General features: G+C 43.4%; 1 protein-coding gene across 2 annotated transcripts in view; it reads right to left on the bottom strand.

Moving 5' to 3' along the window:
- Window positions 1–6,883: 6,883 nt before the first annotated feature.
- GTF2H1 (general transcription factor IIH subunit 1) overlaps window positions 6,884–14,428 on the bottom strand; it is a 44,802-nt gene continuing 37,257 nt past the window's right edge. Inside the window, exons 12-15 of one of the 2 annotated variants that reach the window (XM_008062829.2) lie at window positions 14,002–14,092; window positions 13,465–13,580; window positions 9,976–10,068; window positions 6,884–8,194 (exon numbers count right to left, since the gene is read on the bottom strand). In XM_008062829.2, coding sequence (XP_008061020.1) covers window positions 8,108–8,194; window positions 9,976–10,068; window positions 13,465–13,580; window positions 14,002–14,092 — 387 coding nt within the window. In that variant the 3' untranslated portion in view covers window positions 6,884–8,107. The remainder of the gene's footprint in view (window positions 8,195–9,975; window positions 10,069–13,464; window positions 13,581–14,001; window positions 14,093–14,428) is intronic. The other variant, XM_021714884.1, reaches the window with a different exon arrangement.

The raw sequence follows: 14,428 nt of genomic DNA, 5'->3' as shown, positions 1-14,428 counted from the left end.
CCTGGCTGATTTTTTGATTTATTGTAGAGATGAGGTCTCGCCAAGTTGCCCAGGTCTCGAACCTGCGGGCTCAGGCAATCCACTCACCTCAGCCTCCCAAAGGCACGGGATTACAGGCTGGGCCACCGAGCCCGGCTAATTTTTGATTTATTGTAGAGATGAGGTGTCACCAAGTTGTCCAGGCGGGTCTCAAATCCGCAGGCTCAAGCAATCCACTCACCTCGGCCTCCCAAAGCGCTGGGATTACAGGCTGAACCACTGAGCCCGACCTATTGTTATATTTTTAAGGAAATTTCATCTTGTCTAAGTTATGTCATAAGTAACTGTTGTAATGTCCGACCTCCATATTTAGGCCTGGGGACAGGCTAAGTGAAGTCTGCCAGTGACCTTGTTTTTTTTTTTTTGAGTTGGAGTCTCACTCAGTCGCCCAGACTGGAGTGCAGTGGCCGCTCACGGACACCGCAGCCTCGCCGCTGGGCTCCGGCGATCCTTCTGCCTCAGCCTTCCAAGTAGCCAGAATTACAGGCGTGTGCTACCACGCCTGGGTGATTTTTTGATTTATTGTAGAGATGAGGTCTCGCTGCCCGGGCGGGTTTTCGAACCCGCGGGCTCAGGCAAATCCACTCACCTCAGCCTCCCAAAGGCGCAGGATTACAGGCTGAGCCACCGAGCCCGGCTAGTGACCTTGTTTTGAAGATCAATCATGTTTCAAGGTTGCTTTCCTGCTAACTCCGCATATTTTTAAAAAAAAAAAAAAAAAAAAAAAAAAAAAAATATATATATATATATTTTTTTTTGTATTGGGATCTCACTCTGTTGCCCAGGCTGGAGTGTAGTGACATGTTTAAGCCTATGATAACCTCAACCTGCTGGGCTGAGGCAACCCTCTCACCTCTGCCTCCCAAATTGCTGGGATGATGAGTGTGAGCCACCGTGCCCAGCCCTTATTTTTTTTTTTAATCTCTAGTTTGATACCAACCCCTATTTTTTTTTTTTTTTCCTTTTGAGTTGGAGTCTCACTGTGTCGCCCAGGCTGGAGTGCAGTGGCACACTCATGGCCACCCAGTGTCGACCTGCTGGACTCCGGTGATCCTTCTGCCTCAGCTTTTCAAATAGCCAGAACTACTGGCGCATGCTACCATGCCCGGCTAATTTTTTATTTCATTGTAGAGACCAGGTCTTGCCAATTTGCCCGGGCTGGTCTTGAATCCGCGAACTCAGGCAACCCACTCGCCTCAGCCTCCCAAATTGCTGGGATTACAGGCTGAGCCACCAAGCCTGGCCGATCCCAACCCCTATTTAAAGAAAAAACTTTGTAAGTAGTTAAAAGATAATAGGACATACTTTCCTTCCCCACTAAATATCAAGCATAGAATATGAAATAGAACGTTAATTCCAAAAGGACTCTGGATTCTAATTTATAGTATTCTTTTTACTCGCAGTTGAGATTTGACCTATATTTTAAGAATTACATACCAGGCAAGAACATAACATTTTTTTCTATATTTATTTGTTTTTGATTTCTTCTTTTTCTTATTTTCTTTTAATAACATTTTTCATGTTCCCGAATGAGTGAAGAGAATTTTTCTAAATATTGCAGCCGAAGTAGTGAAATCAGATATAGGCAATTTTATTTTTTTAGAACTAGATTAGAAAATATAGTTCATTTAAAGAGCAAATTAGAGAGAGAGAGAGATCGGAGATTCACCTCCTTAAAGTAGGGGAGAGGGCAAAGCCAGGAAACATTGTGACAATCATAGCTCAAAGAGCACATGGCCACACAGAGTCCAATAAGGCAATGGATTTTTTTTGTTTTTTGAGTTGGAGTCTCACTCTGTCACCCAGACTGGAGTACAGTGGCTGCTCCCGGCCACCACAGCATCGACCTGCTGGGCTCCGGCAATCCTTCCGCCTCAGCCTTCCAAGTAGCTGGAACGACAGGCATGTGCTACCACTCCTGGCTAATTTTTTTTGATTTATTGTAGAGTTGAGGTCTCGCCAAGTTGCCCAGGTGGGTCTCGAACCGGTGGGCTCAGGCAATCCATTCACCTCAGCCTCCCAAAGTGCTGGGATTACAGGCTGAGCCACCGAGCCCGGCTATTTTTTTTTTTTTTTTAAAAGAGGGGACTGGTCATGCACAGTGGCTCACTGGAGTCCAGTGCATTCCAGTTTGGGTGACAGAGTGAGACAAGGACTCAAAAAAAAAAAAAAAAAAAGATGGGACCGAGTGTGGTGGCTCATGCCTGTAATCACACACTTTGGGAGGCTGAGGTGGATCACTGGAGGCTAGGGGTTCAAGACCAGCCTGGGCAACATAGTACAATCTGCTGTCTCAACAAAAAAATAAAAAATAAAAAAATTAGCCAGGTGTGGTGTTGTGCCTGCAGTCCCAGCTATTCAGGAAGTTGAGACAAGATAAACTGGGCCCAGGAGTTCTAGGCTGCAGTGAGCTAAAATTGCGCCACTGCACTCCAGCCTGAGCAACAGAATGAGACCCTGTCTCTATACAAAAGAAAAGCTCCCAATTTGGAGAATGCAGGGCACCACAAAAAAGTGACCAAAGATGTTCCAAGAAAATCAAATCTGGGCTGGGTGTGGTAAGCCCAGCACTTTGGGAGGCCGAGGTGAGAGGACTGCCTGAGCCGGGGGGTTCAAGATGAGCCTGGGCAACTTGTCTCTAAAATAAATCACAAAAAACTAGCCGGGCTTGGTGGCATGTCTGTAGTTCCAGCTACTTGGAAGGCTGAGGCGGAGGGATCACTTGAGCACAGCAGGTGGAGGTTGCGGTGGCCATGAGCGTGCCACTGCATTCCATCCAGCCTGGGCAACAAGAGTGAGACTCCAACTAAAAAAAAAATCCGAGCAGTTGATTGGGAGACAATAAAAGTACAGAGGAATGGACTTTTATTGTTCTTTGAGAGAATTTTCTTTTCTTTTTTTTTTTTGAGTTGGAGTCTCACTCTGTCGCCCAGACTGGAGTGCAGTGGCCACTCCCAGCCACCGCAGCCTCAACCTGCTGGGCTCCGTTGATCCTTCCGCCTCAGCCTTCCAAGTAGCTGGAACTACAGTTGCGCGCTACCACGCCTGGCTAATTTTTTATTTATTGTAGAGTTGAGGTCTTGCCAAGTTGCCCAAGTGGGTCTCGAACTCGCGGGCTCAGGCAATCCACTCACCTTGGCCTCCCAAAGTGCTGGGATTACAGACTGAGCCACCAAGTCCGGCCTGAGAGAATTTTCTTCCATTTAGGTTTCTTTTTTTTTTTTTTTGAGTTGGAGTCTCACTGTGTCGCCCAGACTGGAATGCAGTAGCATGCTTCTGGCCACTGCACCACTGAAGCCTCGACCTGCTGGGCTCTGGTAATCTTCTGCCTCAGCCTTCCAAGTAGCCGGAACTACAGGCACATGCTCCCACGCCTGGCTAATTTTTGATTTATTGTAGAGACGAGGTCTCACCAAGTTGCCCGGGCTGGTCTCGAACCCACAGGCTCAGGCAATCCACTCACCTCGGCCTCCCAAAGTGCTGGGATTACAGGCTGAGCCACTGAGCCCAGACCCATTTAGGTTTCTAAGGTTAATCAATGAAATCAAGAAGGTGCTGCCTTTGCCTGCGTGGCTCAGGGTAAGTCTTCTCAGCATTACTGTAGACACTCACAGAGCATAGTCATGTGCTGGTCTCTGCTCTAAGCACCTGATAAGAGTCTGCCTCAGTCACCCTCACAATAATCCTATCAGTTCAGTGCTACTACTATGTCCATTTTGAAGCTGAAAAAAACAGAGGCACAGGTTAAGTAAATTGCTCATAGACAGTGAGTTGCACAGCTGAAATTTGAGTCCCAACAACCCAGGTCCGAAGTCTGTGCTGTTTAACAGCTTTGCTAGGCCATGTTCTCTGCTGCAGAGATGTCAGTAGGTCCTGGGAATGTCTGTACAGTGGCCAATCTCTCTACTTCTTATGCTATGAGTCTGAGTGTTTGAGGGCAGTAAGGCTGTGGCTGGTACAAGTCCCAAGGGTTTGTCGGCACAGGCATGACCTATTCTCAAGAATAACCAGGCTGGGCTCAGTGGCTCAGCCTGCAATCCCAGCACTTTGGGCGGCCGAGGTGAGTGGATTGCCTGAGCTCATGAGTTCAAGACTAGCCCAGGCAACTTGACAAGACGTCTCCACGATAAATAAAAAATTAGCTGAGTGTGGTAGTGTTTGCCTGTAGTTCTAGCTACTTGGAAGGCTGAGGTGGAAGAATCGCCAGAGCCCAGCAGGTTGACGCTGGGGTGGCCATGAGCATGCCACTGCACACCAGCCTGAGTGACGGAGTGAGACTCCAACAACAACAACAATACAATAAAATGGATAGGACCAATATTCCTAAGTATTTGGCTTACAGAAATAGGACCACTCATGGATTCTTCTCTAAGGAGACAATTCCATTTGTCAAAGACTATCTCTTATTTTATTTTTGATAGAGACAGGTTTCACTGTCTCCCAGGCTGGAGTGCAGTGTTGCAATCATAGCTTACCGTAACCTCAAACTCCTGGGTTCAAGCAATCTTCCTGCCTCAGCCTCCCAAGTAGCTAAGACTACAGGCACAGGCCACCACACCCAGGTAATTTTTTTCAGGGTCTATGTTGCCCAGGCTGGTCTCTCACTCCTGGGTTCAAGCGATCCTCCTTCTTTGGTCTCCCAAAATGCTGGGATTACAGGTGTGAGCCACCACACTGGTCTATAATTTAAGTGAACATTCATGTAATATTGTATTTGTTCTCCCTTTTCATTGCTCTGTTCACCACTTAGCTGGGACCAGAAATACATTTTAGAGTAATAAAGGCCTTTGAACTCTAACACCAAAACCTGAATTTGACACGTGATACAAGAGCAAGTCAAGTGAGGTTAAGTATAGAGATTTCTGTGACTATAACTAACATATAGTTGAGTCTTGTTTTTTAATCCAAGTATTCAGTCTATGTACATACAATGTAATTGTTGATAGTTGAAGTTCACCATCTTGCTATTTGCTTCTGTGATCACAGATAAGTAAAATTTAAGAATTTATCTTATACTTCAACTTCAGCCCACTCCTGGTACCCGCCACCCAAACACAGCAGGTTGCTAGGTGGCCAGAGAGGATACTGAGTTTGTAGTCTATTGGTGGTGAGGGAGGAGCTGGATCTCTGGCTCCCCCTGAATAGGTACAGTTTCACTTGGTCTTATGTATCAGGGATTATTTCTGTAAAAGCCTGAAAACAGGATTCTGTGGTCACAAAGTTTGAAAACCACCAGACAACAAGATTTCCAAACTCTCTTTTATGGTTTTAATACACACCCAAAGAGATGGACTATGAAGTAAGGCCGATCACTCTGGAGCCTGGTTCTAGGCAATGCTCCAGGCTCTGGACAATTTAAGAACTGAAAATAACGAACACGCCCCTGGCCTCAAGAACGGGGAAAACAGCTGAGTCTTGAAGGAGCTAAATTGGGAAAGGGCAGAGGTAATCCTGAGGAATCCCATGCAGGTCTTGATACTAGATATAGCAAACCTATGTTTAAAATGGGCAGCTTTTCACTCTGGAACACTGTCAGTCCTGGACTGAAGGTATCTGCACCAAAAGGAAATTACTTTCTGGATTAAACCCTCAGCCTGGATAAGGGGTTACCTTCCTAGGAATAAATACTAAAACATACTTTTGCTTTCCACACTGAAGTGGATTTCACAAGGTATCCTACTCACTTTGTAATACATCTAAAACAGACTAACACTACTTTTCCTTCCTAGAAAAGACTCATTCTCCTGTGAAAGGATGTATTTTCGTTATGTTATTAAAGTTTGCGTCCCTCTGGCCTAATTGGATGTACTAGGCAGACTAACACCACAATGTGATTTGCCACAAATAAAGCACAAAATGGAATTAGAGGCAGGAATAACAGAAAAATGAGGCAATGGAAGCCTGGGCTGGGGAATTAAAAACTTCAAACTTCACAGACATCTCATTCCTAAGTGACTAGAGAAGCCTTAGCAGTTTAGGGTAAGTCCCAGCTCTGCCACTTACTGTCTGTGTGAAATTACTTAACCTCTAAACCATTTTTAATCTGTAAAATAATCTGCAGAATTTACTTGCTTCATTGGCTGCCATGAGAATGACTTGAGACACAGCAGGAAAAGTGCTTGGCACAGTGCTGGTTTATGGCAGCCCTCATGACCAGCAGTGCTGGAGTGCAGTGACGATCATGGCCCAGCCTTTTCATGTAGCTGGGACTAGAGACATGTACCACCACGCCCAGCTACTTTTAAAAATTTTTTGTTGAGAAGAGGTTTTGTCATGTTGCCCAATCTGGTGAGCCACCATGCCTGGCCCTGAAGCTCATTTTTACAGGACTTCAAAGTTCAAATATTTCAAATGTTTTAAGTCAGACATAAAATTGAGAGCTATCTCTGATACACTCTTGATTCCTTCACTCCCTGAGATTTGGTTTCATATACCTTAAGAACATCTTTATCAGAACACCATATCTATTTACCTGGATACCATTTTAATTTAGACCTAGTTTAAAGAGAGAAATGTGAATAACAAGCAAAAAAAGAGCAAGAGAAATGGGAAGACTGATGGCAGAAAATGATGTAGACACTTTCATCAGTTTAAGGTCTGAAAAATAGGTTCACAATCTGGACTTTGAATTGGGTTCAAGTGATCCTCCCACCTTAGCCTCCCCAGTAGCTGAAACTATAGGCACATGCTACCGTGCCCAACTTAGGTTTTGACCTGTTCAATGACATGAAGGATAACTAGCTTTTGACATGGCTTAAAATCGAATGAGCAGCCTTCAAGTAACCCAACCAAGAAAATTCACACATAATGAAAAACCACAGATGTGTTAGAATTAAAAGAGTATGTATAAAAAGTTTTACTTTTTAATGTAATTTTTAATACAAGACATCTAAAGTCTTAGATAAACAATTAAGTTGATCCCATTAGGAACAAAATATGGCACGAATTCCAGAAACAAGAACATATTTTTTTTTTTTTTTTTTTTTTTTTTGCATTTAGGCTTTTCAGTCACTATGCAATGATTATCGATTCGCCAAGGACAGTAACAGTCAAATATTAGAGAATATGAGAAACATCTTTTATTTCTTCTAAAGAGGTGAAAATAAGTAAGATTCTTATATTTCTCACTCATAAGATTTTTAAACTCTTAAAAATGCAATTTCCTCTTTTCAAAGCACATGCCATCTTTAAAAAAAATCTTAGCAATGTACATTTGCACTCAAAGAAAAAACATGCAGTGCCATTGTCTTCTGACAAAATTCTGCATAAAAAACCCTATGCGACTTTCTGCAAATATGCTCCCTCTTTATACTTAGGGACTCCAAACCACAAACATTCAGTGCAATATTGTTTCTTATTTCCGTAGGAAACACAGGACCAAGGTTGTCTTCTGACTATAACTGTTTCCTGATGGTTTAGCAACAGTCTCCCTCTGCTTTATTTTAAAGTACTCTCTTTAGCTTGCTGATGTATGGTACAACTAGAATCCATTAAAACTTGAGGATTCGAGTGGAAGGTGGAGGATGAAGGATGGATGAGAAATACTTAAGGTCTACCCTGTGCCATAAACTCAGGAAAAAAAATTTACACAGGAAAAAACAAAACAAAAACAACAAAACACAACCAACCAAAAAAACCTCAGATTTAATCAATGCACCCTTTAAAAAAGTGTTGTTTTTTTTTAAATTTATGAAAGCAGCTTAATGTGAATCAAAAGCAGTTCCTGAGTAACTGCAGTAAACAGTCTTTTAAAATATATATATGTACATACATACATACATATATGTGTATGTATATATATATATCTCTCTCTATATATATATTTGCAACTTAGCTCATTTTGGTTCTGCCTTAATTTACCTAACCAGCACTTAGTTGAATCACAGTCCCTTCCTTCCTTTCAGTTCCCAATGTGCAAGTACAACAGCATCAGCTCTGGAGGCGGCACGGTGCAGATGTTTCTTATCACTCCTGTGGGTCATCTGCTTGTCTGTCAGGCCAGGTTTCCAGAGTTGCTGCAGGTCACAGTTCTCTCAATCTCACAAAAGCTGTGAGTGCCATGGCTACCTCACGTTTTCTTCATCAGGCGTCGTGACTGCCATGTGTGCAGCTTGTTGTAGGCTGTCTGAAGCATCTCTTCTATGTGACTTACCAACTGAAAAACATAGCAAGACACTTAACAACCAGGCAGAGGCAGGGGAAGTTAGTGCTTCTGACTCAAATGTGGCACTTGTACTGCAATGTGCAAGCCTTCTGAGAAGGTGCTATCAGGACTATTCTGTACAGAAGGTAAGAGAGATGGTGGGGTGCAGCAAAAAGCCTGGGAATTCACCTGCCTTGTCAACAACCAACAATAGGACAATATGAGAACTAGGCCTCTCAGTTCCTTTTATCAAATGAGGAGACTGAACTTCATTGGTGATTTCTAGATTTAAATACGAGTCTGCTGACTAAGGTCAGGATGCTGGCATCAACATCTAGATAGAACATCTGAAAAACACCTTACAACTCTAAAGAGACCCAGGGATCTTAGCTTTTTTTTTTTAAAAACACTCCTGCAGTTAATTCTGTTAAACTTTGTGAAGCATTTCTCTCTCTTTTTTTTTTTTTTTTGAGTTGGAGTCTCACTCTATCACCCGAACTGGAGTGCAGTGGCTGCTCCCAGCCACCGCAACCTCGACCTGCTGGGCTCCCGGCGATCCTTCCGCCTCAGCCTTCCAAGTAGCTGGAACTACAGGCATGCGCTACCAAGCCCAGTTGATTTTTTTGATTTATTGTAGAGATGAGGTCTTGCTGCCCAGGCGGGTCTCGAACCCACGGGCTCAGGCAATCCACTCACCTCAGCCTCCCAAAGGTGCGGGATTACAGGCTGAGCCACCGAGCCCGGCTGCACTTCTCTATTTTTAGGGTCTTTTCCAACTCCAATATTTTAGGATTTCAATATAACTCAGCAGGTTACAGAAAACCTAATGGCCAGGTGTGGTGGATCATACCTGTAATCCCAGCACTTTGAGAGGCAGAGGCAAGAGGATTGCCTGAGTCCAGGGGTTTGAGACCATCCTGGGCAACTTGGCAAGACCTCATCCCTATAATAAAAAAATTACCCAGGTGTGGTGGCATGCATCTGTAGTTCCAGTTACTTGGAAGGCTGAGGTGGAAGGATTGGATTGCCTCTAGCCTCAGCAAAAGAGTAAGACTTCGACATTCTGACTCAAAAAGAAAACAAAAACAAAAAAACAAGAAAACTTACATGGTTTCAACTCTTCATACAATGTGCTATGCCATGTTGGCTCACCACTATAGATCTTTGAGTGGCTAAGAATCATGCCCTTCAAATGGACAACATGTTTGTGTTTTAAGCTAAGTGTTATTCCAAAGAACCAAAAAATTAAAAAAAAAAAAACAAGAACAATAAAAAAAAAAAATAGTCGGGTGTCGTGGCACACGCCTGTGGTTCCAGTTCCTTGGAAGGCCGAGGCAATAAGATCACCTGAGCCCAGCAGGTCAAGGGCAGCGGTGGCCGTGAGCATGCCACTGCATTCCAGCCTGGGTTACAGACTGAGACTCTGACTCAAAAAAAAAAAAAACAAAAAAGAACGAAAGAAAACAAGCATGATTATTACACATGCTCAGTTAGTCATGACCTCTGTAGTGTAGGAGGCAGTGTGCAACTCATCAGTGGTGCTCAGGGAATATCTATGGGCTACTAATATCTATTCCACTATTTCTCCCGATTGGTTAGTACACAGACGTGTTTTACTATTTGAAAAGATATATATGTTATTTCATATACTCTTCTGAATGCATGACACATTTCATAATTTAAAAATAGTATTTCAGGCAATGGAAAAGAATAAAGTACTCATTCATGTGAAAGCAAAGTTAATCTCATCATTTTCCAACAAAGATCAGGCCAAAATCAGATTATTGCCTTACATTTGTGCTTAAATACTGTCTTCGAATTTTTTCTTGAAATGGGCAGAGCTTTGTAACTTGGAATCGTTCCAAATTACTTTTCATTTTCACTACCTAAAAAAGATGAGAAAACAACAAATTACACAAAATCTCAAGGAAGCTGTATGGACCAAGAAGAAAACACATATTCTACATATGAAGGTTACTTTGCTGCAGAAAATTTTTTTAAATGTAAAAGAAAGATAAAAATATATATATTATATCTTACCACTCAGAGATCATGCTTAACACTTTAACAGGAACATCTTTCAGTCATAAACACTCATCTAAGTCATTACTTAAAAGTGGATTGTAGGCCAGGCATAGTGGCTCAGCCTATAATCCCAGCACTTTGGGAGGCCAAGGTGAGAGGATTGCCTGAGCCTACAGGTTCGAGACCAGACTGGGCAACTTGGTGAGACCTTGTCTCTACAATAAATCAAAAAACTAGCTAGGCATGGTGGTGTATGTCTGTAGTTCCAGCTACTTGGAAGGACCCCCTAAGCCCAGCAGGTCGAGGCTGCTATGGCTGTGAGTGAGCCACTGTACTTCAGCCTGGGCAACAATAGTGAGACTACAACTCAAAAAAAAAAAAAAAATTGTAGTATTTTAATGTATGAACAGACCAAATGCTTCTTTATTTTTTTTTTGAGTTGGAGTCTCACTCTGTCACCCAGACAGGAGTGCAGTAGCTGCTCCCAGTCACTGCAGCCTCGACCTGCTGGGCACCAGCAATCCTTCCTCCTCAGCCTTCCAAGTAGCTGGAACTATAGGCACGCACTACCATGCCCGGCTAATTTTTTGATTTATTGTGGAGATGAGGTCTCGCCAAGTTTCCCGGGCAGGTCTCGAACCCACAGGCTCAGGCAATTCACTCACCTTGGCCTCCCAAAGTGCTGGGATTACAGGTTGAGCCACCGAGCCCAGCCCAAATGCTTCTTTAACCAGTCCCTCTCTGCTATATTTAGGCTATTTCCATTTCCCCTTATCTTAGTGGCAGAAGATCTCTGCAGCTAAATATTTACACTCTTTTTTTTTTTTTTGAGTCAGGGTTTCACTCTATTGCCAAAACTGGAGTGCAGTGGGGCATGATTATGGCTCACTGTAGCCTCCAACTCCTGGGCTCAAGCGATCCTCCTGCCTCAGCCTCCCAAGTAGCTGAGACTCCTACCACGCTTGGCTAATTTCTGATTTTTTTTGTTCAGACGAGGTTTCACTGTTTCCCAGGCTGGCCTTAAACCCCTGTGCTCAAGAGATCCTCCTACCTCGGTCTCCCAAAGTGCTAGGATAACAGGTGTGAGCTACTGCCTGAGCACATATTCATATTCCTTTTTTTTTTTTTTTTTTTTTAAAAAGCATATTTACATTATTTTTTTTGAGTTGGAGTTTCACTCCGTCGTCCAGTGGCACACTCACGGCCACCCCAGTATTGACATGCTGGGTTCTGGTGATCCGTCCGCCTCATCCTTCCAAGTAGCCAGATCTACAGGCACGTGCTACCATGCCTGGCTAATTTTTGATTTAATGTAGAGATTTCGCCAAGTTGCCCGGGCTGGTCTCGAATCTGTGGGCTCAGGGAATCCACTCACCTCGGCCTCCCAAAGTGCTGAGATTACAGGCTGAGCCACAGAGCCCCCAGACATATTTACTTTCTTAATTATTTCCTTAGGGTAAATTTCTAAATGTTGAATTTCATTTAAAGTTTCACTTGAAAGTTGAAGTCAAAGCACTTTTTTTTTGGAGTTGGAGTCTCACTCTGTTACTCAGGCTGGGGGACAGTGGCACGGTCACAGCCACCACAGACTCGAGCTGCTGGAAATATAGGTGCGCGCCACCATACCCGGCTAAATTTTTGATTTATTGTGGAGATGAGGTCTCACCATGTTGTTCAGGCTGGTCTCAAACCCCTGAGCTCAGGCAATCCCTTCGCCTCCGACTCCCAAATTGCTGGGATTACAGGCTCCTGACTGAAGTCAAAGTACTTATTATAAAAAAGTACAGCCTTCCAAGTAGCTGGAACTACAGGCGTGTGCTACCAAAAAAAAAAAAAAAGTAATACTAGTAGTAGTAGAACTCTTCTCTTAGCATCTTGGCCAATACGGACCATTTGAAATTTCTTGTTCTTTTGTAAATTAATTGGTGAAAAATGTTCTTTTACTGTAGCTTTAATTTGCATACTGGTGTAAAAATTTCCTATTAGGTTTCCCAGGCTACTGTATTCTTTAGCTAGTAGCCTGTTAAGTGTTTTGCGTATATATGCCAATGGCCACTGCAGCCTTGACCTGCTGGGCTCAGGCGATCAGCCTTCCAAGTAGCTGGAACAACAGGTGTGTGCCATCATGCCTGGCTAATTTTTTGATTTACTGTAGAAATGAGGTCTTGCCAAATTGTCCAGGCTGGTCTCACACCCTTGGATTAAGACAATCATCTTGCCTCTGCCTCCCAATGTTGTGATTACAAGTGTGAGCTACTGCACCTGTCACCTACTGTGTTTTTTTTTTTTTTTCAGTTGAAGTCTCACTCTATTGCCCAGGCTGGAGTGCTGTGGCATGCTCACAGCCACCACAGCCTCAACCTGCTGAGTTCAGGCGATCCTTCTACCTTAGCCTTCCAAGTAGCTGGAACTACAGGCATGTGCCACCATGCCCAGCTAATTTTTTGATTTATTATAGAGATGAAGTCTCACCAAGTTGCCCGGGCTGGTCTTGAACCCTTGAGCTCAGGCAATTCTCTCATCTCGGCCTCCCAAAGTACTGGGATTATAGGCATGAGCTACTGCATTCAGCCACCTATTGTTCTTTTTTTTTTTTTTTTTAAGAGTTGGAGTCTCACTGTCGCCTAGACTGGAGTGCAGTGGCCGCTCCCGGCCACCACAGCCTCGACCTGCTGGGCTCTGGCAATCCTTCTGCCTCAGCCTTCCAAGTAGCCGGAATTACAGGCATGCGCTACCACGCCTGGTTGATTTTTTTGATTTATTGTAGAGATGACGTCTCACTGCCCAGGCGAGTCTCGAACCCACAGGCTCAGGCAATCCACTCACCTCAGCCTCCCAAAGGCATGGGATTACAGGCTGAGCCACTGAGCCCGGCTCCACCTATTGTTCTTAATGAGGTATTTACCTTTTTCTTAGTCATGGTGTAGAAGAGCAATCTTTAAGGTTAATAATACTATTAATGCTATATTTTTACATTTGTCAACTATCCTTTCATTGGGGTTTCAGTGACAAGTAGCCAGTGTTCTATTTATTGTCAATCCTCATTTTGGATTTTGCTATCCCTAAAGAAATGTATCAAATATAAATGATTTCGATTATTCTTAGTGGCTTGGCGGTAGATACAAGTTTTAAGTTATATGATCATTAGTTATGGAACTAGTCTGGATCTCAGTTTCCTAATTTAATAGAAGTTTCCAATTTCAAAAATGACACCTCATAAATCGCTACTAACAATAGCACTTAGAATTGGCTCTAACCTTTTCTTCTAGGAATGGTGTATTAACAGGAAAACAGGACCAGAAATGCCGCAGAAGTTCTCCAACAGCTACATACAAGTGTTTCAACTCGGACTGAATATCATTTGGCACCATCTCTGCAAAAGAAGGATGAGGTCCATAGGGTAAAAGCTATTTCCATATGTATAGTCTCTGAAAACTGGCCACGCAGAATAAACTTGAGCACGCACTCTTTGCTAATGCCAAACCAGGGTGTGCTATTCTGAGATAAGTTACCAATTTTCTGTTTGAGAGACCACATAATTTAAAAGCCCTTGGAACTTTAAAGAAACTCATATTAGGACGAATAGCAGTGTGCCACTATTCAGAATATGAAGACGATTCTGAAACCTAAGACCTTGTCCAAATGTTTCAGAATCTGCATTAAAACAAATCTGCAAAACAAAAATTCCAGAAATAACCCGATGAAAAACCAATAAAACTTTAACATGTATCCCAGCTGGCTCGTTAGACCTTACTTAAGCAAACAGATAGTAACAGAAAGCATCCTGCACGTACGGTTTATGGCTTGCTGTGTTCCTCCCTGCATTAGAACCCCTCCAGGTGACAGTGCCGTGATGGTACTACTGGCAGCGCTACTTGAGAGAACCTAAAAGAATGAAGACACAGAAAATGTTTTTTTTCTTGGCACCTTCCTTTCTTAACATTTTTGTCTCATAACAAAACGTCAAGTAAAGTGAGTTCTTTCTAAATATTACATCATTAGCCGGGCTCGGTGGTTCAGTCTATAATCCCGTGCCTTTAGGAGGCTGAGGTGAGTGGATTGCCTGAGCCCGCGGGTTCGAGATCTGCCTGGGCAACTTGGTGAGACCTCATCTCTACAATAAATCAAAAATCAGCCAGGCGTGGTAGTGTGCGCCTGTAGTTCCAGCTACTTGGAAGGTTGAAGTGGAAGGATCGCCGGAGCCCAGCAGGTCGAGGCTGC

This window comes from Carlito syrichta, unplaced genomic scaffold, assembly GCF_000164805.1.
Source record: "Carlito syrichta isolate Samal-C Ts95f unplaced genomic scaffold, Tarsius_syrichta-2.0.1 Scaffold305865, whole genome shotgun sequence".
NCBI lineage: Eukaryota > Metazoa > Chordata > Mammalia > Primates > Tarsiidae > Carlito > Carlito syrichta.
The sequence above is the reverse complement of the archived record's forward strand: the minus strand, read 5'-3'. Positions and strand labels throughout refer to the sequence as shown.